Source organism: Gobio gobio (genome assembly GCF_949357685.1).
Source record: "Gobio gobio genome assembly, chromosome: 4".
In the NCBI taxonomy this organism is placed as follows: domain Eukaryota; kingdom Metazoa; phylum Chordata; class Actinopteri; order Cypriniformes; family Gobionidae; genus Gobio; species Gobio gobio.
The window spans coordinates 14118374-14145178 of NC_137100.1; the positions used below are offsets into that span (position 1 = coordinate 14118374).

General features: G+C 42.5%; 1 protein-coding gene across 1 annotated transcript in view; it reads left to right on the forward strand.

Annotated features, from left to right (window-relative positions):
• drd2b (dopamine receptor D2b) overlaps positions 1-26805 on the forward strand; it is a 140554-nt gene that overhangs the window by 108438 nt on the left and 5311 nt on the right. The window contains exons 3-5 of the mRNA XM_079816013.1: positions 22126-22235; positions 23412-23548; positions 25907-26106. Coding sequence (XP_079672139.1) covers positions 22126-22235; positions 23412-23548; positions 25907-26106 — 447 coding nt within the window. The remainder of the gene's footprint in view (positions 1-22125; positions 22236-23411; positions 23549-25906; positions 26107-26805) is intronic.

Sequence of the window (26805 nt, forward strand, 5' to 3'; positions counted from 1 at the left end):
GAATATCTCACAAGCTCTTACATTATTTCTAGAAACATTTAACTAATCTGCATCATAACAAAACAACAATCATTGTTGGGTTTACACCCCTCTTTCATGAAGAGTATCAGCGAAATATTGTGTAACTAAATACAGGAATTCAATTGAATTCATGTCCAAAACCATTGGTACATAGTAAAATGGAAAAATACAAAGACTCAGAACTCAAAATCAAAATCAATATCAACAAAATTCAAAATCAAATGCATTCTTGCAATACAATTATAAAATATTTTTCACTAGGTAAGGATGAGAAATAACCTTTTGATATTTAAATTGGTGAGACAAATAATACCTGATTTAGTAAATCAAAAGAAAGAAACAAAACAAACAATAACTTGAAGAAATTCACAGTTGTAATACAGTCTAGATGTAAAGACATTTTGTGAGGCAGATGGAGATTTGACTTTGTGAAAATCAAATTTATGTGACTAAATTTAGCTGTGACTATGTGTAAATCGTGCCCAAACATGGTGAGGAGGGTTAACAATTGTGATGCAAATTTAGCCCTGTTGTAAAACAGGCAGCCAGTATGAATGTGAATGTGAGTATGAGATGTGACCTGGCTCAAAATTCCTCTCACACCAATGTTTTTGTTAAGGAGCATGATAAAATGCAATGTTTGGAGTTCTTGCATCCTGCGCTGTGATGAAAACATTCTCATGGTTAATGCAAATGTAATTCACACTGTAGCCACATGGCAATTCTGTGCTCCTGTACTTGGTTTAACTGCAGCTATATCGGAAATAGCAGAGGTTCCACTTAGGAGACTAACAAATTTAACATAAACACACATGCAACTTGAAATTGCTGTACAATTCCAGTTTTAAAGTTATTCCAATTTACACAAGATACATGGCCTAGAATTCATAGCATTTACAGCCTTTATCCTAAGTGTTTCAACACTTACAGTAAAGCAATCATGTGCTTTAAAGAATAAACTTGACTAGTCTATGTGTATCTCGTAGCACAAACAACTATAATGTGTAGTCAATGCGCACAATGTGTTATACAATTACAAATTTGAAAATACAAACAGGATCATTGCAATCTGGATGTTTTACTATTAAACTCCTTGCTACAAGGCTGCTAGCCCGCTCGCAGGCGAAGTTAATAGCTGAAGGCCTTGCATGAACACTGCAGTTAACTCACTGAGAGTTTTACCTGCAAATGAGCGCTGATATTTGCCCTTAGAAAGTAATTTCCTATTTTTCTGAAAATAAGGCGGAGGTCGACCTCTTCCCAGCGACCAGCATTTTCCCTCGGCATGATCTATTTTCTGACAGGATCTGCAAAACCTCTTCTCTTTGCCATTGGGTTGTCTGCTATGTTCTCCTGGAGTTTGAGGATAATGACCTTCTAATGCTTGCAAACCATGCGTACTGGTACACGACTCTGCGCTATTCCGTTGCTGCACCACCTTAAGAGCTGAAATAGGCACACTTTCTTGAGCATTTTCTGAACTAAACGTTTCAGATTCATTAGAGCAAGTCACCTCATCTATGAAGTGAACATGCTTTTTAATCCCATCGCTGTTAAGCATTATGGGAGGCATGCACTTTTTTAGCATTTAGCTTAGCCTTGAGATCTGCAATGGTTTCTTTGTGCTTTTTACACTTTTCAGTCAGGGCTAACTGGTCAGCTAGTAAGTTATCTAGCTGTGTTTGAAGATCTTGAATCTTTGCCTCAGACTTTTCTGCTTCTTCATTTGTACAATCCACTTCTTTACATTTCGCATCTATACTTGAAAATAGATGTGTTGTCACATCACGTAACCTTATACAATTTATGAAGTTTAAAGCCTCAATTATTTCACCATGTTTTGATTTCTTTTGATGTTGGCCATTTAATTCCCAATATCTGAACATTTCATCATCTGAGCTTTTAATTCCAATATACTCTTTCTTGAGTTTGGACAAGGTAGGCTCAACTTTTTCACTCCATAAAGCAAAAAATATGACACTAGAAATTTTCCCTTTCATCCCGAGGAGATTATCTGAATATTCACGGATTGTACAGTAATGGGACTATTGAAGCTATTTAAAACCTTCAAAGTTCTGTTTCATGCAATTCCTTCAACCATTAAACAATGAAAACAGACTTACCCAAAGAAGGTCAGCTTTAATCCATTCATAAGATCAACTGTGAAAAAATGTCCTCATTCTTACACAGATCAAAGTAAATTTCAGACAATTCACTGCAAGGGATCCCGGGTTTCGGCACCATCTGTAAGAGTGGACTCCTGTAGATGGTTCAATATACAGGGTTGCCAGAAGACTAAAGAAACGTTATCAGAAAGATGGAAGAAAACTGTACATTTCTTGTCTATTTCCACCCACTGCAACTCATACCAACGACGGAGATAAGCGCAGTTACAATAGCAAAATATGTGGGAGAGCTTTGCTATAATATGACTGTATTGTATTGCAATAGGGAGCACTTCAAAGTCAATACTAAATCAAAACTAGTTAGCACAGTATTCGTAATAGAAAGGATTTAATGACAAAATCTGGTTATGGTTACACATAAAATAGTTTCAAAATGGATGAATGAGATGATAAACTTATACCATTAATCGTACACAGCATGAATACAATGTTACCTGAGAGAGAGAGAGAGAGAGAGAGAGAGAGAGAGAGAGAGAGAGAGAGAGAGAGAGGAAGAGAGCAAAGAAGAGAAGCCCAGATGACTTCAAGAGCCAGAGGAAAAGAGAGTGAGAGCCACAGTTCCAATCCTCTTTTATCTATTCCTTGACCATGTGACTGAAACCAAATGTATTATTTTAAACTGACCAATCAGACCAAACTCACACATAACATTCAAACTGACCAATCAGACCAAACTTCCCCCACTATAAGGTGTGGCACCCCATGTGGCCTACAGGCCTGTCTTTTGTCTTCCAGGCCCTTCTGATAAGCAAATGTGTTGATAACAGTAAAGCAAATTTCTTTGTTGGATTTCAAATATCAAATATCTTTGATTATTTTCAATCCCTTCATCATTATGGGGTATTGTTTGTAGAATTGAGGAAAAAAATAACAAATTTAATCAATTTTGGAATAAGGCTGTAACATAAAATGTGGAAAAATTGAAGCGCTGTGAATACTTTCCTGATGCACTGTAAGTACCTCTTTACTTATTCATACTAAGAGCTTAAAAGCTCCAATAAGAGCTTTTTGAATGCAGTTAAATTGAAAGGCAGACTTTAAAGCCTGCATTAGGAAATAAATTGTAAAACCAAAGCTAAATAACCACCGAATGTGTTTTTATCTTTTTTATGAATAATTCAATAATAGATCAGATTATACTGTGTAAGGAATTTAATGCAATCCATTTCATAATACATTATATAAAATGTAGTACAATTACAGGATGTAAATTAAGCATATGCTAGTGCCTTTAAATTGCTTCTAATACATTCATTCATTTAAATCAACGGGCTTATGATTGAGAAAATAGCCTTTGATACAACATTACTAAGGCATGGATATAGCTCCCACCTCTCAAAAGCTGTTAGCTGTGTTACATTTCTGTGAGCTATCATTTCATCTTTTGCTTTGTAAAACTGCTAACTTGAATATTTAATAGAAATGGTGGTGTTCGTCGTCACACTGATTTGTGTGTATTAATTGTATTGCTAAGGCTCTGTGGGGTGTTAAAAAATCTCCCCATACACAATGGCTTTAAATAAGAGGTTTTGCAGAAAAACAACATGCCATTCCTTACATAATATATAATATAAAATACATAATATAAAAAACAACACTATTTTTATTTTAAAAGCTTTTTAGGTTAATGCACCTCTATTAATCCAAAACAACCCAATTCCCTTTCGAGATGGAACTCTATGCTGGGCCTTGAGTTGACACTATGGGAACGAAATACCTACTATGCCAGACTGAGAAGTTGCACAGTCACTGTCTAAAACTACTATCGAATCACGGCAATCCTATTGACCGGTGACAGCCCATGATGCTGCGCCTTGCCAACACATACACACCTTCTAGTTTGAAGGGATTGTTTGGCAGACAGCGTCTCGTTCCCTGTTCTCAGGGAACAGAGGTTACATACCTAACCCAGACGTTCCCTTTCGAAAGGGAACTTGCGCTGCGTCGGAATGACGCTACGGGGAACGATATACCAACGCCGCCATGCTGAGGGGAGTGTCTGCCCACTGGCAGTGACAACTGTCAGCACAAGTAAATTCAACTGAAAAACCTGAGCCACCCCCCCTCAGGTCACACTAGGCTGTCAGTGACAGCATCCCCTACGGTCATAGCCCAAGCTATACGCCTAAAACGGGACCTTAATGCAACTGCACAAGGTCCTATCCAGACTGCTCAAAGGCCCGGGACCACTACTTCAACAGAAGGGGTCCCTTTAAGGGAATGTGGCTAGGGGACCCGAAGGAACGCCAGCCAAGTCACAGCCCAGGGAACATATTCGCCCGAGTGCCACCAGGGAGGCCTGACCTGGTGCCCTAAGTGTTTTGGACACTTTGGTTTGGCCAACCCTGTCTGTTCAGAAACAGAGCCTCCGGACGGTGCCTCAGAGAGGCATCCAGACTAAGGGACTGAAAAACTGTCAGTCCTTCTTAGCTCGGAAATCAGAGATGGGTTATCCCAGAGAGCAACACTCAGAGTAGTGCTTTACAACCCTTGCTAGCGAGGGGAGTCTACCTTCTCAAATCAAGGATCTACCAGGTACTTGTGTTTCAAAGCAATAGGGAGGCCGGACAGGCCTACGGATTGATCTAACAGGGAGGCCTTACGAGAGGCCTGCGACCGTCTGACCAGACTCAGGCGGCTGTGTGCTCATAGACAACCCTCAGTGAGGGGAGCACCTGAACCTGCCTGGCGGGTAACCCCCAGCGTTAGGCTAAGCTACCATAGGTTCTACTCACAGAGAACTGGTAACAGAGAAGTGCCTAAACTTGGGAACTTCGCCCTCAAGGCGGCCCCGTGGGGCCTACTACCTGATAGCAAGTTTCTCAGGGAAGCCTAGAGAGGCCTACCACCTGATAACAATTTATGCCGGCTTCTAGAGCATTCAAGCTCACATTCAGGGCGGCCTGGTGAGGCCTACTACCTGCCAGCGATGTATGCTAATCCCAAGCAGCTGAGATCACCTCTAGGGAGGCCCAGTGCGGGCCTACTGTCTGATAGCAGTTCATGTCCAAGTGACCACAACCTGGGAGCTCACCCTCAGTAAGGCCTTCCACCTGATAACCTGCTAGGCCACATACCCGGACGCCGTACGTCGGTGCTTGCCTCCAGGGAAGCCTGGCTAAGGCCTTCCAACTGACAGCAGGCCTTCAGGGAACCTAATAGCCAGCAGGCTAGCTGTCCGGATGTGGAAAACATCGGTACTTGCCTTCAGGGAAGCCTGGTGAGGCCTCCTACCTGATAGCAAGGCTACAGGGAGGCCTGATGAGGCCTGCCACCCGATAGCCTGCTAGGCTAAATACCCCGATGCCACACATCGGTACTCACCTTCAGGGAGGCCTGGTGAGGCCTTCCAACTGATAGCAAGCCTTCAGGGAGGCCTGGTGAGGCCTACCACCTAACAGCCTGCCAGGCTATTTAACCAGATGCCAACATCGGTACTTACCTTCAGGGAGGCCTGGTGAGGCCTTCCACCTGACAGCCGACCTTCAGGGAGGCTTGATGGGGCCTAAACCCTGATAGCCAACCAGGCTAATTATCCCGATGTTATACATCGGTACCTGCCTTCAGGGAGGCCTGGTGAGGCCTTCCACCTGACAGCCGACTTTCAGGGAGGCTTGATGGGGCCTAAACCCTGATAGCCAACCAGGCTAATTATCCCGATGCTATACATCGGTACCTGCCTTCAGGGAGGCCTGGTGAGGCCTTTCACCTGACAGCCGACCTTCAGGGAGGCTTGATGAGGCCTATAACCTGAAAGCCAACCAGGCTAGTTATCCCAATGCCCTACATCGGTACTTGCCTCCAGGAAGGCCTGGTGAGGCCTACCCCGATAGCAAGTCATGCTAGCTGCCCGAGCACCCTACTCAGGAGCTCACCTTCAAAAAGAAGCCTAGCGAGGCCTTCTATCTGTAAGCAAGCCTTCTAGGGAGGCCTGGTGAGGCCTACCACCTGCCAGCATCAAACATGCTAACCGTCAAGTGACTGAGACTCAGAGCACTCCTCCAGATAGGCCTACTAACTGAAAACAATTATGCAAATTGTCAGAGTAACCAAAAAAGACCCTGGGGGCTCGTCTTCATGGAGGCCTGGCGAGGCCTACCACCTGATAGCCAGTCAGGCTAGCCATCCCGATGCCACACATCGGCACTCGCCTTCAAGGAGGCCTGATAAGGCCTACTGCTTGATAGCAAGCCATGCTAGCTACCCGAGTATCCAACTCTGGAACTCGCCTCCAGGGAGTCCTGGTGAGGCCTAACACCTGGTAGCAGGTTTACAACTGACTGCTATGAGAACCTTGACAGTTAGACCACTGGCTGACTAATAACTACCCATTGCACTGATGGGGACCTCAGGGAGGCTCCGTAGAGCCTATGTAATAATTTCATTTTTGGACCCAAACAAGGGACGCCAATTATGTAGTGATTTTACCTTCGTCCATTCAAGGACGTTAAGTAAGGTACTCAGGTCACCACTTAGAATTCCGCTAACATTTCAGAGGAAATGAGCGGCGGCCTACACACCTCTCACTCTGAGAGGAGGCCTAAGTTACAAACATATGACACCATGAGCGGCCTGCCCCGCAAAACCACAGAGGGGAAAGCCAACACACACTCACCTCCACAGCCCAGAGCCTGGCGCTGTATTAAGCCACCTACAGGGGAAACTTCAGTTAACTCCTCCTTCCTAACGGTTGCGTAAACCCACACTCTATACAGGGAACAAAGGTCTGTAAGAAATACATATTTTAGTGTTATCACACAAAATAGACCACTCTCACCTGCGGCGTGTAGAGCGAAGACTCACCTCACAGTTCTCATATGACCGCGGTGTTCTACCGCCCTTGCATGCCTGAAAGGGGTGCTCTCACTGATCAAGCCAAGGCGGGCCGCCGAATATCCTTCTACCCAGCCCCAGGCCTGATGTAAGAAGCGCCTGGAGAAACGCTCTATTAAGAAAACTATGAGGGATCCTTCTTCCTCCGGGAGTCCCGCCTCTTTTGCGACCTACTCCTATGAGGGGGCGCACGAAAGGCAATACTGGCACTCTGGCCCTGTCTCCAGCCCTCGGGCCATGATGGGCCAGGCCGTCCCGCCTGCCTGGGCACAGATCCGGATCTCAGCGGTACGCAGGTTAAACGCTGCCGAACGCGCCTTCGCCTCTCCAAACTTTTATTGAAAAACCGGCGAATCGTGGAGAATGCTCTTTCCTTTCTCCACGATATCCGCCGAGTTCGACCACAGATGTCTCTCCGAGGCCACCATCGCCGCCAACGATCAACCGATCGTGGCAGCTGCTTTGCCTGGTGGCACGGAGAGCTAGACCTGTGGTGTGGCGCAGTTCGACCACTGCATCAGGGGTTAAAAACCTACCCCTGATCGAGATCCCCCAGCAGATCTGCCTAGTACGCCTGAAACACTGCCATGGTGTGAAAAGCAGCACCAGCCTGACCTGCTGCCGTGTATGCCCTGCCATTAAAGCACAACATAATTTTGAAAGGTAGATAGCAGAGTTTGAGCTCTCAGTGTTAATGCCCAACTAAATGCGAGAAAAGTTCGCAAACGTTCCTCGTCAATCGGTAGCATCAACACATATCTATATTCCCCTATCCCCTCGACATCAGTGAAGTTAAAACGCTGATGTCGATGAATATTGGGCCGAATATGGATTCTTCCATGCCCTCTCAATCTCTGTAAGAAGATCAGGAAGGAATGGAAGGCTTATCTGAGGCCGATGGTTTATGGCCAAGGAGAAATCGATCGTGCAATCTATCAGGAGCGATCTCTTCTCTAACGCGCCAACATGGCAACCGCAGCCTGCCTGCAGCACGTTCCATAACATTCATCAGCTCAGCATACACGGTCAGGGTGACTGAGAGGATTCATACCACTCTCACCAGCCATCCATAAGAGCACTTGCTGATAAGTCTCATTAGCCGCCAGATCGTCCGAGAGGAATATAACCTCTCGCGATGATCGGCGAACAGCATCTGAGAAAACCCATGATGCATGCCAGCGCTCAGCCTCGGCATGAGCGGGACAGCATCATCCAGTCCCAGATGCCAAACTCTCTTCCCTCAAGAAGAAAGCCAGACTAGAGTGGAGCGATCTCAGATTGAAAACCGCTCACACTTACACACAAACAACTTCATATGAACTGACTGTGCATGCTCTTGATCCCAGGCAGGAAATACACACTCGTGTGTATTAAATAATGAGTTTGTATTACCTTAACTCGTATAGCACTTCAGACAGAACAGTCCCTGAAGACGAAAAGATGTGTATGTGTTGGCAAGGCGCCCTTATATACTTCTGGGTCGCACATTGATGACATCATGGGCTGTCACCGGTCAATAGGATTGCCGTGATTCGATAGTAGTTTCAGACACCTATCACGGCGAGGCGTTTCCCCATAGAGTCATTCCGACGCAGCGCGAGTTCCCTTTCGAAAGGGAACTGTCTGTTCAGTTGAGGTTAATGTTGGCTCCAAGCCTGAACCTCAAGTCAAGACTCAAACTCAGGTAGACGTGTACACAACTGCATTGTATGCAGCACATGAGCTAAGCTATTCTTACTGATGTACTACAGTATTAGTGTCAAATCAGCAACTTATTCCCTTATTCCCTCCTGCACTCCAAGTGCAGGAGGGAGAAGGGTGACCAATGACATTGTGGGATGCAAGTTGTGTTATTTGCCCATCATCCGCATTTATCACAACCTAACTGTTAGAGAGGGAGCATATCGCTACCACCTCTAAACTGCCTTTGTACTTGACTGAAGAGCGTCAGATGAAAGAATGGATTGCGACAGAATTAAATGCCCAATCTTTTCATGCCAGGGAATCGTGAAGGATGGACAGTGTTCAGTCAGGATAGGTACTGGCAGGGCTGGCACTACCTTTAGTCAGAGTAGGTAATTGCCTAGGGCCTCAGGCTTTGAGGCGGGGCCTTCATAGCCATAATATACCCCTATACCAAGGATGGGCAAACTCGGTCCTGAAGGGCCACTGTCCCCTGGACAGGTTTGAGAACCACTGTGCTAATCTACCAATCAAGCCGGGCAGTAAATGTCAGTTTTCAAATCATAAATACAGTTAGCCTATTTTTAATTTTTTTTGTTTGTCTCTTTTACATTCACTTGCAGTTAATTTGTGTACAGTGTATAGTGCATATTTATGGTAGCACTGTAATACATAATATGACTATGTCTAGTGGTTAAATGGTGGGGTATATCCTGTCCATACCCAGCTAGAAAGAAAATGATCAAAGTACTGGATGTTTATTTACTTAAGAGGTGTTCAGGAACTACAAATAAATTACTGAACAAATTACTGAAAAAACAAACAAACAAACAAACAAAACAAAACATTTGGCCATGATAACATCCTAAACCAGGGGTGTCCAATCCTGCTCCTGGAGGGCCACTGTCCACTGAACTCCAACTTACCTCCACACCTGTCTGGAAGTTTCTAGTATGCCTTATAAGACCTTGATTAGCTGGTTCAGGTGTGTTTAATTGGGGTTGGAGCTGAACTCTGCAGGACAGTGGCCCTCCAGGAGCAGGATTGGACACCCCTGTCCTAAACAAACAAATAAGATATCTCCTTAGTTAAAGTCTAATTAATACATATAAGAATATAAAAATTTTAATATAAAATTTTAGGAATCATATTTGTTTCAAGTGCTTCTTTTAGGGTGAGTGTGGCATGGTGGGCCTCCAACATAAATTATGCCTAGTGCCAAATGTCTAGAACAGGCCCTAGGTCCAGGTAAGGTGACGGGTTTGGAGGCCACGCTCACTCCCCCCTCTCTGGTCCGGGGCGTGAGGGTTGCCGGCTTATCCTCAGCAGCTCATCTTCCCTGTGGCCTTGGGAGAGAGGGAATGGCAGCCCCGCATCCTAACCTGTCGATCAAAACGTGTGCTACCCAGACTCGTCGGCAACTCAGTCTATATGGCAGTAAATTCCTCCTTTCTCCCCTTCCTGGACCCTTGAGAACACCAACGTGCATGATGATTGTCCTGAAAGAGTTATGTCAAATAATAACCTTAACCCTCTGGAGTCTGAGCTCTTTTGGGGCCCTTTAGAAGTTTTGACATGCTCTGACATTTGTGTTTTTTCAGTTGCTTATAAACACCTTAATGGCAAAAGTGTAATTACACTGTATTCAGCACAAACTGGGCTACCATAATATGTTAGCAACATGTATGTACATGCTGTTTATGCACGTTTTTGAAAAAACAAAACAATTTATTTTAAAATGAAGGCCTCAAAACACACAATAGATATGTGTTCCCAAGACTTTTGACCCATGAGTTTCAGATAGGCCTATGTTACAGAGAGCAACAGAGCAAAGGAAATATATTTTTTTGTTGTTTATTTTATTTGGAATGTAAACAACAAAGGCCTATTATATTTTAAATGATCAGAAGATTTGACTACACTGCAAAAAATGCTCTTCTTATTTGGTATTTTTTCTTGTTTCCAGTCCATATATTTAAAATTCTTAAATCAAGATTAATTTACTAGATACGTATTTCTGGGGGGGAAATCAAAATGAAGCGAGAGTTTGCTTAGTTAATTAGTTAGTTAGTTAACTTTATTGTCCCCAATGGGGAATTCTGCTTGGGCACAGTGCAGAGTTGCTTCATAAAGGTAGACCAGATAACTTAAAACAATCTATATTATCTGCCACAACAATTTATGATTTATTAAACCATAATTTATGATTTATTACACCAATTTATTAAAACACAATAATTAGCTAATGAGATTAAAACCATTTTTTTACTCCAAACTTACTTTATATCACAAGTCAAATGTTTTAAATAACCTGATGTGATCTTATTTTGCTTTGGATCAAAAAATCTGACAGAAAATATATAATTTTACAATATTCTGCATAATTATAAAAGCTCGAATAGCATTGCATTATAAATATAATCTATTATGAAAACACCCAACATGGTATAAATAACACAGATAAGCCATATATTGTCGCGATTGTGAGTTTATTATCTTCAAACGTGTCTATCTGCATGTTAGAGCAATTTCTGGAAGCTGTTTATGTCAATGTCACATGGTATCTTCTTCATGCGTGCTATATATGGACTACATGTGCACGGAGCGCCCTCCAGCTGCCAGTATGAACTGAAAACACAACAGATTGAAATAATAACACTTCTCTGTATAGAAATTTGACACAGACATATGAGAATCTATCAATATTTCTCCTCATCTGCACACTTTTGAACTAAAAGCCCTGAGGGATGTTGTTTTGTCGTGAGTCTTCATGACGAGCATATAGGAGTTTTTTATGAATGAGATCAGCTGACTGTTACGGGTGTGCTCAGGCAGGAAGGCAAAGACAGGTAGTAGAATACTCAAACAACGTTTAAAGGTCCCGTTCTTCGTGTTTTTTTGAAGCTTTGATTGTGTTTACAGTGTGCAATATAACATGTGTTCATGTTTCGCGTGTAAAAAAACACAGTATTTTTCACACAATTTACTTATCTGTATACCGCTGTTCTCACCGTCCTAAAAACGGCTGGTGATTTCCTTGTGCTATGAAGTCCCTCCTTCAGAAATACGTAACGAGTTCTGATTGTGCAAGCGGTTCCTGTGCTGTGATTCGACCACAGCTTAGCGCACGTGAAAGCGGTTCCTGTGTTGTAATTTGACAGCAGCTTAGCGCACGTTGGAAAGGTCACGCCTCTTAACGGGGAGATGTATGCGTTCAATAATCTCTACAGCGTCCCTGGGAAAGCCAAACAAAGGTGATTTGACTCCTGGATGAAAATAACAGCGTCTCGATGACATGGCGATAAACACACTCAACGCAACAGTTCCTTTTCTCCACGCGACCGTCCGCTTCTCCACGTGGGACAGCAACAAGACCGCGCCCCCTTTTTCGCGTTTCTTTGTGGGCGGAGGTTAGTCTGTTCTACTGCTCTACTGACGTAATTAAAGAAGGAAGTACCAGGATGTAGTCCAAGCCAGCCGTTCGCTGTAGGCTTTGAAAGGGAACTTCTGTTAAATAAAATATCTCGCTTGGCATTGAACTTTGAGCTTTATAATTTTACAGGTATTATTTATGCTCTAACAGCAACATTACACACTAACTAAAGTTTGAACAATGGAATCGCGAAGAAGGGGACCTTTAATACTTCAGAGGACTCAAATATAACAAAGTAGCACACCATACATAACGTATACACAAACGAGATCGGACAGAGACTGAAGGAATGGGAGGAACTTAAATACAAACACAGATGACTAACTAACGAGGGGCACAGGTGATACAGATGAGGGTAACTAAGGAAACAGCAAGTGGCGGGAAACTCAGACAAAGGAACATGTGATAACTGAAACCAGGAAGTACAAAAAACAACAGAGACAGACAGGAACTGTGACATAACGCCCCCCTCCCGATAGGCGCGTCCTCGCGCCGTAGAAGACGCAAATAGGGAGGGAGGGTGGGCACCCTGGAGTCCTGAGGACGGGAGCACTGGGGTCTGACTGGCTGGGGTGCCTCCAGGGTGGAGCCGTGGGCGGCCATGGCGGGTCAGGAGCTGTGGGCGGCCATGGCGGGTCAGGAACCGTGGGCGACCATGGCGGGTCAGGAGCCGTGGGCGACCATGGCGGGTCAGGAGTCTTTGGGCGCCTTGGCGGGACAGGAGTCTTTGGGCGCCTTGGCGGGACAGGAGTCTTTGGGCGCCTTGGCGGGACCAGAGCCCCACCCACATGTCTCCCACCCACAGGTATATAGCCCCCCCCCCAAAACTTTCTTTGGGGAATTAAGGGCTGGAATGGAGGGCCTGTGGAATGGGACAGTCCTGCGAGGTGGAGCGGCCTCGTGGAAGGCTGGAGCGGCCTCGTGGAAGGCTGGAGCGGCCTCATGGAAGGCTGGAGCGGGCTCGTGGAAGCCTGGAACGGAGTCCAGGAAGTCCAGGGGTGCTGGAGCGGAGTCCAGGAAGTCAAGGGGTGCTGGAGCGGAGTCCAGGAAGTTCAGGGGTGCTGGAGCGGAATCCAGGAATGCTGGAGCGGAGTCCAGGAGTGCTGGAGCGGAGTCCAGGAAGTCAAGGGGTGCTGGAGCGGAGTCCAGGAAGTTCAGGGGTGCTGGAGCGGAATCCAGGAATGCTGGAGCGGAGTCCAGGAGTGCTGGAGCGGAGTCCAGAAGTGCTGGAGCGGAGTCCAGGAGGGCTGGAGCGGAGTCCAGGAGTGCTGGAGCGGAGTCCAGGAGTGCTGGAGCGGAGTCCAGGAGGGCTGAAGCGGAGTCCAGGAGGGCTGGAGCGGAGTCCAGGAGTGCTGGAGTGGAGTCCAGGAGTGCTGGAGCGGAGTCCAGGAGTGCTGGACTCAGGAGTGCTGGAGCGGAGTCCAGGAGGGCTGGAGCAGAGTCCAGGAGGGCTGGAGCGGAATCCAGGAGTGCTGGAGCGGAGTCCAGGAAACACGGAGCGGTAGGATCGCTCCCAAAGTCTATCAACCACCACTCCAGTGAATCTGCCGTGGTAGCGGCCGTCACGACTCGAGACGGGCGCTTAGCGGCAGCTCTCCTCTTCCTCCTGGGCTTGGGGACAGGCAGGACCTTCCCGGCAGACCCACTGGAGGGATATGCAGAGGAAACTGGCTGAGGGTGAACTGACCAGGCAGCGAGCTTTTCTGAGGGGACTGGACGAGGAAGACACATATTCATAGGAACCTCTTCTATTATCTCAAACTCAGAACAATTTAGGGACAAAACCAGGTTGATTGTCTCGACTAGGGAAAAAGAACAGGCAGGTTCCAGGAACCGAATAGTGTCCTTGTCCAGGCCCATCAGAAAAAACGCATTAAGCGGCGCATCTGGCCAGTTCACCAGATAAGCTAGCTCAGAGAATTCCTCTACATACCTCTCCAGTGAGCGACCGTGCTGTCGAATTCCCCAAAGGCGGTCCTCCGCTGAACCGCCTTCCTCTGGGGATTCAGGAGAGATTGGGACCAGGAGAATTCCCATCCCAGAGAGGTCCTCTTGCTGTTTTGGTCCGATCTTCTGTTATGGGTGTGCTCAAGCAGGAAGGCAAAGACAGGTAGTAGAATACTCAAACAACGTTTAATACTTCAGAGGACTCAAATATAACAAAGATATATAACCATACATAACGTATACACAAACGAGATCGGACAGAGACTGAAGGAATGGGAGGAACTTAAATACAAACACAGATGACTAACTAATGAGGGGCACAGGTGATACAGATGAGGGTAACTAAGGAAACAGACAAGTGGCGGGAAACTCAGACAAAGGAACATGTGATAACTGAAACCAGGAAGTACAAAAAACAACAGAGACAGACAGGAACTGTGACACTGACGCTCATATTACAATCAAAGGTACCAACGCGGTTTTCATATTCATAACTCCTGACACAAATTACGGTCACTATATGACTTTGAGAATAAAACAGAGGTCAAAAATGGAAGCTTGAGTCTTAGATCTTTTAAATTATGTATAGTTTGTCGAGGTAATTACTTACATTTGACAGTAATTTTGAGCTAATTTAAACAAAGAAAGCTTCAGTGTGTCCTCGCGCAAGTTTTTGCGTTTAATATTCACAGATTCTTACAGAGTAAACTTTGCCTACTTACACACAGCAGGGGAATTGTTGGTTTCAGAAATGAATAGCTTTTCATGGAGAATTATTCCAGGATTATTAAACGCGTCTCAAAACGATGTTGTCGAAGTAGGAATGCAGTACTTGATGTGTTTGTTTAAGCTGATGTGTGTGTGGGCATCGCCTCCGGAGCCTCAGTATTTGAATCTCAATAGAGCGAGCACTTCATGGGCTTGGTCGCATTAGTGTATAATGAGCCGCTCAGGAACGACTAACATCTCTCTGCTTTCAAACGGATTACATAAACACAGAATATTTGTTTTTGATTTGGTTTACAGTGTTTAAAACCTGACATTGCAGCATTTCTTTAGACATATGTCTCATGTTTGTGAGACAAGTATTCACTTAGCTAGAGGTCATTTTCTGAAGACTATCTGAATGAACGTCTCTGACAGAGAGGCTGCAGATCGTGCATCATGTTTGATTACTTTATTTTGCAAAAAGTACAAAAATTTGTTTTAATTGTGACTATACTCAAAAAAAAAGAAACTTAACAGGTTATAATGATGTATAACACTTGCCTGTATGATAAAAATCGTTTTTAAAAAACGAGTTATTTGAGTCTCTTTGTCACTGATAAGAAAAAAAGCGAGCTGATCGCGAGGGTTAAATAAGAGGACTTTTACATAAAGGAAGTTTTCAGTGGTTAAAAATAGCTAAAAACAACTTTTACTATGCATACGAATGCTAATCCTGTTCGATTGCTCCTGTCTGCCTGCTGTGTCTGTTGCTCTGTAGCTCAAGTCTGTAGCTCTGTAGAGCCTTGCTTACTTTTGAATCTTTATTTTGATATTTCCTCTTTCTTCTACTGCTAAATATAACTTACTCATCACCATACATTGTTTAAAAATTGCCTATCACGTTAAATTTGACATCGCTAGCTTTTAATCTAAATCACCATCACACGTTAGCATTTCGCTAGCCTGTTAGCTTGTTATCGCTGCACCCGGGTCTCCCTTTTTCTGAGTCCATAACTTGGATTAGTAAATTGTGTCCAGCAAACGATTGTGGTAAGTGGTAAGTTGGATTAATCAACAAACACGGTAAGTCATGTCTTCTCCTGTCATTATCACTTGCACCGCATGTCGCATGTTCAGTATAGGCTTCTCCGCTGGCGAACAGGGCTTCACATGTGATAAATGTAAGGAGATAGTTAGGCTGACGGAGAAGATTTCAGAATTAGAAACACGCATCCATACTGTATCTGAGAGTAGTGAGGATGTAATAGCTTTAGACACTGATTTGGATGCAAATAGCTTAGTGAACTCTGTACATTCTTCGGTTCCGGCTGCAGGGCCCTCGCAGCAGGGAAACTGGGTAACAGTGAGGCAGCATAGTCGCAGACCAAAGAACCGCTTTTCCATTCCGGTTAGAACATCAAACAGGTTCTCCCCTCTCAGTGAAGCACCCACTGAGTATCCTGTTGAAAGTGCCCTAGTCATTGGCGATTCTATTACACGGAACATGAAGATAGAGACACCAGCCACCATAGTCACTTGTTTACCGGGAGCCAGAGCACCTGACATCACAGCAAATTTAAAAGTGCTGGCTAAAGCTAATCGTAAATTCTCTAAGATTATTATTCACGTCGGCACTAATGATGTTCGACTTCGCCAGTCGGAGATCACCAAAATTAATATTAAAGAGGTGTGTGAACTCGCTAGTACGATGTCAGAGGCTGTTTTTTGTTCTGGACCGCTCCCTGTAAAAAGGAGTGATGAGATAGTTAGCTGACTATCATCACTCAATGGCTGGTTGTCTAAGTGGTGTCTGCAAAATAACATAGGGTTCATAGACAATTGGAAAAGTTTTTGGGGCAGACCTGACCTGTTGAAGAAGGATGGCATCCATCCCTCTTGGGGTGGTGCCGCTCTTCTCTCTAGTAATTTGGCACATAGTCTTAGTGCTAAACCTTGACTCACTAGGGCCCAGGTCAGGAAGCAGACAAACTGGCTAAACCGACCGTCTGCTAGCTGTCTCACGTTACCGGAGTCAGATAAATCCCAGCACATAGAGACTCTTTCACCTAGATATTATCATATAGAGACTGTGTCTGTTCCCAGAATTAGTAAATACAAAAAAACATCAAAACCATTCAACAGTAAAAATTTTATTGATGTCCAACAAATAAACAAAAGATATAATACAGATTATAGACAGAACAATTGATAAAGCTTGGGTTGCTGAATATTAGATCCCTTTCCCCAAAAGCGCTTATTGTTAATGATATTATTACAGATAATAATCTAGATGTGCTCTGTTTGACAGAAACCTAGCTAAAACCTGACGACTACATTACCTTAAATGAGTCCACCCCCCAAGATTATTGTTATAAACATGAGCCGCGTCTGAAAGGTAAAGGGGGAGGGGTTGCTGTAATTTATAATAATATCTTCAGTATTACTCAGAAGTCTAGTTTCAAATATAATTCCTTCGAAGTTTTGGTGCTTTATGTAACGCTATGTAGTGTACATGATAAAACCCGTTCAACATTTGTGTTAGCTACTGTATACAGGCCACCAGGGCATAATACAGACTTTATCAAAGAATTTGCTGATTTTCTATCAGAGTTAGTACTGGCCGTAGATAAAGTAATTGTTGGTGATTTTAATATACATGTAGACAACGGAAAAGACGTATTGGGATTAGCATTTAAAGACACACTAAACTCTATTGGAGTTAGGCAACACGTGTCAGGAGCCACTCATCACCATAATCATACTTTAGACCTAATATTGTCACATGGAATAAATGTTGATACCGTTGAAATTCTGCAGCAGAGCGATGACATCTCAGATCATTACTTAGTATCATGTATACTTAATTTAGCTAAGGTTGCAAAGCCGCCCCCTCGCTTCAAAAATGGCAGGACAATCACTGCCGCTACTAAAGATTGCTTTTTAAATAATCTTCCTCATCAGTATCATCTGCTCAGCATCCCAGATAGTATAGAAGAACTCGATGTTGCAACAGAAACTATTGACTCTCTCTTTTCCAGTACTTTAGACACAGTTGCTCCTCTGCGCTTAAAGAAGATTAAAGAAAATAGTCCAACGCCGTGGTACAACGAGCACACCCGGGCCCTTAAAACAGCAGCCAGAAAAATGGAGCGCAGCTGGAAGAAAACAAAATTAGAGGTATTTCGTAATTCGTGGAAAGAGCACATGATCACATACAGAAAGGCCGTAAAAACTGCTAGATCTGCTTATTTCTCAACTCTCTTGGAAGAAAACAAACACAACCCAAGGTATTTATTCGATACAGTGGCTAAATTAACCAAAAATAAAGCTTCAACTTCTGATGATTGTAAACAGCACAGCAGTAATGACTTTATGAACTTCTTCACATGTAAGATTGATAATATTAGGAAAAAAATGTTAACCATGCAGCCGTCTACTACAGTATCACATCAGACAGAGCATTGTAGTGTCACTGAGGAAAAATTACACTCATTCACTGCTATAGGAGAAGAAGAATTGGCTAAACTCGTTAAATCATCAAAATCGACAACATGTATGCTCGACCCTCTACCGACTAGGCTATTAAAAGAGATGCTACCAGAGGTCATAGATCCTCTTCTTAATATAATTAATTCATCTTTGTCATTAGGATATGTACCGAAAACTTTTAAGTTGGCTATTATTAAACCACTTATTGAAAAAACGCAACTTGATCCTACAGAATTAGTCAATTATAGACCAATCTCAAATCTACCCTTCCTGTCAAAAATACTTGAAAAGGCAATGTCTTCACAATTATGTTCCTTTTTAGAAAGAAATGGTATCTGTGAGGATTTCCAGTCAGGATTTAGACCGTATCATAGCACTGAGACTGCTCTCATCAGAGTTACAAATGATTTACTCTTATCATCAGATCGTGGCTGTATCTCTCTATTAGTGTTACTCGATCTTAGCGCTGCATTTGATACTATCGACCACAACATTCTTTTGAATAGACTCGAAAATAATGTAGGTATTAGTGGAATTGCTTTATCATGGTTTAAATCATACCTATGCGACCGTTATCAGTTTGTAGTAGTAAATGAATATATGTCACACCGATCTCTAGTTCAGTATGGAGTACCACAAGGCTCAGTGCTAGGACCGCTACTCTTCACCCTGTACATGCTACCACTGGGAGATATCATTAGGAAGCATGGCGTTAGTTTTCATTGTTATGCTGACGATACTCAGCTCAATATTTCTTCACGCCCTGAAGAAACTTACCAATTCACAAGATTAACGGAATGCATAGCTGATATAAAACATTGGATGACTGGTAATTTCCTGCAACTCAATTCAGAAAAAACAGAATTTTTAATTATTGGACAAAAAAGCTCCACAAGTAGTAGCCTAGAATACTGTCTAACACTTGATGGCTGTTCTGTCAAGTCCTCGTCGTCAGTGAGGAACCTGGGTGTGCTCTTTGAGACCAATCTTTCGTTTGAAAGCCACGTTTCTAGCATCTGTAAAACTGCTTTCTACCATCTTAAAAATATATCTAAATTACGGCACATGCTCTCAATGCAAAATGCTGAACAGTTAGTTCATGCGTTCATGACCTCAAGGTTAGATTATTGTAATGCTCTACTGGGTGGTTGCCCTGCTCGCTTAATAAATAAAATCCAGCTGGTCCAAAACGCAGCAGCTCGAGTTCTTACTAGAACCAGGAAGTATGACCATATTAGCCCAGTTCTGTCAACACTGCACTGGCTGCCTATTAAACATCGCATACATTTTAAAATCTTACTTATTACTTACAAAGCACTAAATGGTTTAGCTCCCCAATACTTGAGCGAGCTCTTAACACATTATACTCCATCACGTCTACTGCGGTCTCAAAATTCTGGCTAGTTGATAATACCTAGAATATCCAAATCAACTGCAGGCGGTCGATCCTTTTCCTATTTAGCTCCGAAACTCTGGAACAGTCTTCCTAACATTGTACGGGAAGCAGACACACTCTGTCAGTCTAAATCTAGACTAAAAACACATCTCTTTACTGTGGCATACACATAAAACACTTTTTCAATGAAATGATTGTTAGGCTGCATTAACTAGGTCAGCCGGAACCGGGAACACTTCCCATAACACCTGATGTACTCGTTACATCATCAGAAGAATGGCATCTACGCTAATGATAGTCTCTCTGTTTTATCCCGAGGTTTACTGCAGTCAGCCGGATCCGGGCCGTATCCAGTCCAGATGGTGGACCTGCGCCCAGAGAAGACCAACACAGGACCCCGAAGTGTCTGCAGAGACCGTGATTAGACTCCCCCTGCAACTGCCTCATCGACACGGCATCTCAATAAACCCGTCTCTGGCGTGTTGACTCAGATTGTTCGAATATTACAATTAAATAATACTTAAATCGATATGTCATCCTCAATAAACCCGTCTCCAGCGTGTTGCCCCGATCCCTCGAATATTCCGATCTATTATGACCTCTGAGCTGTAAAGCTGCCAGAATAATAACAATAATACGCTGTTTGTAAATTGGCCAGAGGAGAACTGGCACCCTGACTGAGCCTGGTTTCTCCCAAGGTTTATTTTTCTCCATTAGGTCACCTAATGGGGTTTTGGTTTCCTTGCCACTGTTGCCTCTGGCTTGGCGTGCTCAGTTTGGGCGTGCTCAGCACTCAATTTTTCAACTAAACATTGAAATAAATCTAATTAATAAACTAAATTAACCATTTAAACTAAGTTACTGATCGAATTATTGATCTAAAGCCCACACTGTCACTGTATGATAATTGAAATTAACTGATGACATCAGCGTTTTTTCCAGAATGGCTATACAGCTGAATAAAATTATGCTGCATTATTTTCCTGTTTAACACTGTAAAGCTGCTTTGAAACAATCTACATTGTTAAAAGCGCTATATAATTAAAGTTGACTTGACTTGACTTGACTTGAACAAATGATAAAGAATATGCATGGATAAATGCTACCGTCTCAGAGAGAGTGTGAGACAGAGAAACATATTGTACAATGTTTAAATGAGAGACGCACAATGGCAGCGCAGCTATTTGATTTGCGATTACACAGTCCTTTTTTCATTCATAAAATGTACACTCATTCATGTATCATATCGTAAAATGTCTAAAATATGTAATTAGACATGTGTTGCACGCTACAAACATGTTGATTACGTTACAATGTATTTTTAATTTTTTTAAATGATGTTTCAGTAACAAAGTTCGGGAGGAGCACGTTCAAATGATCTATCTAATCATCATGTCATTCCAACCAGCTGTCAGCAATCAGTAATCAACATGTCTACCCAATCAGCACAAGTGGAGGATCATATAAATACCCAGTCAACTCACCAATGTTTCTCGACAAGTTTTGCAGCATCCCTCCACCACCCCATCTTCCTCACACTCACCTGGTTACTTCCTAAACCAGACATACGGGGGGAGAACTCTGGGTTCGGGCCAAATACCGAGCTCGGAGCCCTCTCCTCGGACAGCACGCCAAATACGCACACCATTCATTCTATCTGACTTATTTGTAAGTGTGAAATCATGAAACCAGATGTGAATTTTAGTTTTGTAAGAGGACTGTATCGGAATGACATCTTAGTCTTATTGTGTTAAATTATATTGACTGACTTGGATGCTACCGAGAGGTCAAAGGCGAGTGGAAGAGTGATGTCACCAGCGGCCGGGTCCGAAAAAAAAAAAAAAGGACGAACGTGCATTGTTAAGTGTGTGTGTAGCAAACTTCTTGCGTGCAATTAATAACTCCAACTCTGAACTGAGGATAATAAAGTTGAAAAAAAAAAGACTGAGTCTTGTCTGTTCAGGGGTGCAACACATGTCAAATAGTAGAAAAAGTGTATGATGTAGTAGTTTAGTTGATATTACTCTTGTGAAAGCTCTGATTTATGAGCACAGAGATTAATTTGTGATCACGCTTTGCCCATTTTATTCATAAAGTTTATACTCCTTCAGATGTTTATGCATAATATCATACTATGCTATCCCCTGGCTTACCTGTTATTCGGTAAAAGCCATAATGCTTTTCCGAATAAGGTATTCGGCTTTGAGCACATCCCTAATAATATTTCACACTTTTCAGCAGTGGTGTGCAGTGTGCACGTGCCTTCTCAATTTTTCAGAAAAACATTTGTATTCAGGTTCTCCCAGTGAATTCTATATTTTTCATTATTAATTTATTTATCTGACAAGTATTGTTGTTATTGTTGTCCTAAATAATTGAACTTGTCTTTTCAAAACTGATCTGTGTATACGCATGTGTCTATGTTGCAGGTGGTGGGGGAATGGCGTTTCAGTAAGATCCATTGTGACATTTTCGTCACATTGGACGTCATGATGTGCACGGCAAGCATTCTTAATCTGTGTGCTATTAGTATTGACAGGTAGGTTCTGCTATCAGTTCAGGAAAACTGTAATGATTCTCTTAAATGACAAGAATAATATAGATCAATCACATATCTTCCAGTGGGCATTGGGATGAGGGGTTGTTGTATGAAATTGACATCTTGGATCCTGTTGATGTATACAGCTGTGCTAGCCTCCAGATGTTGTTTAAACCTGTAAATTTAGTCAGTTGATAAAAAATAGTGAGGGGGAAAAATGAAAGATTTTTAAAAGGATAGATAGTTCAACAAGAAATACAAATTATGCCATTATTTACTCACCCTCATGTCGTTCCAAACATGTTTCACATACTTTATTTTGTGGAAATGAAAGAAAGATGTTTTAAAAATGTCAATTTTTTTTTCTCCATAATGGAAGTAAGTGGTCACCAAAGCTGTTTGGTAACCAACATTCTTCAAAATATGATCTTTTGTGTACCGCAGAAGAAATAAAGTCATACAGGTTTGGAACGACATGAGAGCGAGAAAATGGTGATAAAATGTTCATCCATTTTTTGGGTGAAGGCATAGTATATACAGAGGGATATTCACTAAACACCTGTCTTTTTCTCTGAACACCTGTAATTCAGTTTAATCAGGTGCTAAATTGCTTTCCACAATTAAATGTGCTATTCCTTTCCACATAAAGAAGGCATTATACTGAATATTAGTTAAAAAGAGATGTTTGTCTTAAGATTTATTGATCATGGCAGCAGTAATTCATCAAATTATGACCATTTAAAAGAGAAGAATATTATAAACAGGCACTTTTTCAATGCTGGAGCGAATTTACAAAATCCCAGTAAAGTGTCAGATTACAGTATTGTTTGCTGCAAAGATCAGGGAATTGCCGTGTAAATTACATTGAGTGCTAAATTCAGTGCTAAAACAATGCATACAGCACTAATAAACAACACATTCAGTGAGCATATTGCATGATTGTGAATTTTGTTAGGCAAGGAAGACCCCTGAAGCTTTGGAAATGATCATGAGTTTTAGGTTCATTACAGTTACAAAATCAAGAGAGATGATGGTACAATAATGGCAGCTGGTAGCTGAGGCAGCTGGTCAGGTGTGACCATTATTGTTTCTTCCTCTGTTTGTCTGCTTATATTCAAAATCACCCCATCCTACCTACCCTCTTTCCATCGCCTTCCCTCTGGGCTTCTTTTGCAGATACACAGCTGTTGCCATGCCGATGTTGTACAACACACGCTACAGCTCCAAGAGACGTGTCACTGTAATGATCTCGGTGGTTTGGGTGCTTTCGTTCGCCATTTCCTGCCCCCTGCTGTTTGGATTAAATAACACCGGTAAATAACTGATTTTTCCTCGCTGACATTCTTAAAGGAACAGTTTGCAAAAAAAAATACTTACTTACTTGCCTTCCCAGTATTCCATTTATATATATATACTATATTGCCAAAAGTTTTGGGATGCCTGCCTTTACATGCACATGAATTTTGACCATTCTTCTAGAAGCGCATTTGTGAGGTCAGACACTATTGTTGGATGAGAAGGCCTGGCTCGCAGTCGCCACTCTAATTCATCCCAAAGGTGTTTTATCGGGTTGAGGTCAGGACTCTGTGCAGGCCAATCAAGTTCATTCACACCAAACTCACTCATCCATGTCTTTATGGACCTTGGTTTGTGCACTGGTGCGCAGTCATGTTGGAACAGGAAGGGGCCATCCCCAAACTGTTCCTACAAAGTTGGGAGAATGAAATTGCCTAAAATGTCTTGGTATGCTGAAGCCTTAATAGTTCCTTTCACTGGAACTAAGGGGCCATGCCCAACCCCTGAAAAACAACCCCAACCATAATCCCCCCTCCACAAAATGTTACACTTGGCACAATGCAGTCAGGCAAGTACCATTCTCCTGACAACCGCCAAACCCAGACTCGTCCATCGGATTCATCACTTCAGAGAACACATCTCCACTGCTCTGGAGTCCAGAGGCGGCTTGCTTTACACCACTGCATCTGACGCTTTGCATTGCACTTGGTGATGTAAGGCTTGGATGCAGCTGCTCGGCCATGGAAACCCATTCCATGAAGCTCTCTACACACTGATCTTGAGCTAATCTGAAGGCCACACGAAGGTTGGAGGTCTGCTATTTTGACTCTGCAGAAAGTTGTCAACCTCTGTGCACTATGCGCCCTTAGCATGCACTGACCCAGCTCTGTGATTTTACGTGGCCTACCACTTCATGGCTGAGTTGCTGTTGTTCCCAATTGCTTCCACTTTTTGTTATAATACCACTAACAGTTGACCATGGAATATTTAGTAGTGAGGAAATGTCACAAATTGACTTTTTTTTGCAGAGGTGGCAACCTTTCACGGTACCACGCTTGAATTCACTGAGCTCCTGAGAGCGACCCATTCTTTCACAAATGTTTGTAGAAGCAGTCTGCATGCCTAGGTGCTTGATTTTAAACACCTTTGGCCATGGAAGTGATTAGAACACCTGAATTCAATGATTTGGAGGGATGTCCCAATACTTTTGGCAATATAGTGTATAAACTGATAATTGTTGAACAAAATCAACAAGCTCCAAAAAGGACAAAACACCACAGGGACAATAGCAAATGATTATTTATGGCTTTCATGACAAACTAAATGGACAACATTTAGATTTGTAAATTATGACCAGTGCCTAATTTGTAAATTAATAATTGCCTGACCAAAAAAAGCAATGAAAAGGCGCTGTGACCGACACTGATCATACAACTTCAGTTTTCCCAGAACATACAATGACGTCACTAAATGGTGATGGCAACTATAAGAGCATCATTCATAGGTTTCTGCATGGCCCTAACTACATGTATTTAGCTATATCGAGACAAAATATTATTCAGTTGATCAGTGACATTCTCTTTCACCTTTGACGTCGATGCCACTACTATTACATCGATTTCTGAATATGAATGATCTAACTCCCGTTGCTTGTGTCTCCTGCGATCCTGATTACTGGCAGTTCCATCTTCGGGATTTCTTTTGATCAGAAACACCATCAGCTTTACTCGTGGATATGGAAAATGAAAATATGCTTGGCTGTCTTTTTGACATTTGGCGATATTTACTTATTTTTATTAGAATAATTTTTCAGGTATATAGACTCTCTCCAAACTTTACGCTTTAGTGCGCCCAAAACAATAAGCACCAACCAATGAGAGTGGTTTTGAACTTAAGAAAGCTGATTGGTCAAAAATATATATTAGGGCCAATAGCAAAACATAACCTCCAAATACATGCACACAATATCACCATGTCATGGACTTATTATTGCTGGATCATTTAAAAACAAATGCCATTTGTTTTTGTTTTCTTTTAGAAAGCATTCATATGAAATAATTTTTATTTTATTTGATAAAAATAGAAATGTCTTTACTGTCACTTTTTAATGCATCCTATATATTTACTCGCATACTGTATACTCCATTTTCCAGAACAACATTTTGTATTCAGTTTTGAGTTCACTCAACACTGTTGTAATATTGTTAAACATTTTCCAGTACATTTCTAATCTAATTATAATCTAGAGCTAATTTCCACTTGTTATGGGAAAATTGCCCATACAGGCATTTGCCAGTGCCTCACTGAACTAATTAGCTTTGCAACCATAATTAATTGTGTAACCATATTTTACTCACTCTCTCTCTCTCTCTTAGCTACACGGGATGGTGCCGTGTGTGAAATCGCCAATCCCGCTTTCGTTGTCTACTCCTCCATCATGTCATTCTATGTGCCCTTCATTATCACCCTCCTCGTCTACGTGCAGATCTATGTGGTTCTTCGCAAGCGCCGGAAACGGGTCAACACTAAACGGAGCTGCCAGAAAACAGATGCTGATGCTCAGCCCTCTCTCAAGGTGATGTGCACCATGTGAGACAGTAGCCTCAGGGAAAATACCAAGCACTCCCCACAGGAGAAGACATGGTGTCAGTGTCAATTTACAAAAGGACTTGGCCTTTTTCTAGAAAATATGGGGAGCATCTGTCAGTGTTAATTATAGAATCTCTGGGGTAATACAAGGACCTGCAGGACACTACTGGAGATTCAGTAACCCCAAAACCCTTACTCGCCCCTAGAATCAGTGTTATGTTAAAGTATTAAGTTCAGTTGTAGGTTTAAGTAAATGCTTAGTTTTGGCTAATGGTGAATATAATAGGGATGCAGATGGAAAATTAATAATAGTTTTATCTTTAAGCTACATCTACATTAATCCGGATACATTTGAAAATGTCTAGTACACTAGCATTTTCAAACATTTGCCAAAAGTTTCTCATCCACACTGAAATGTCAGAAATGTTTAAATCATTGTGTGAATGCAATATGTTTAATAAAAGCTGATGATCTCTGAGATGATACAGAGATACCAGACAACGTTCTGACGCTATTCTTTCTGGAACAATCATTTTGTTAGCTAAATATCCCACCTGCTATGTCCAGGTTGCACTCAATTGCCATTCTGTGTGTTGTCTAAAATGCAATTATGATCGTATTTTTTGTAGGGCAGCAATTGTCTGTCATCTTTGCAGGAATGTAATATGAAAATTGTACAAAGTAA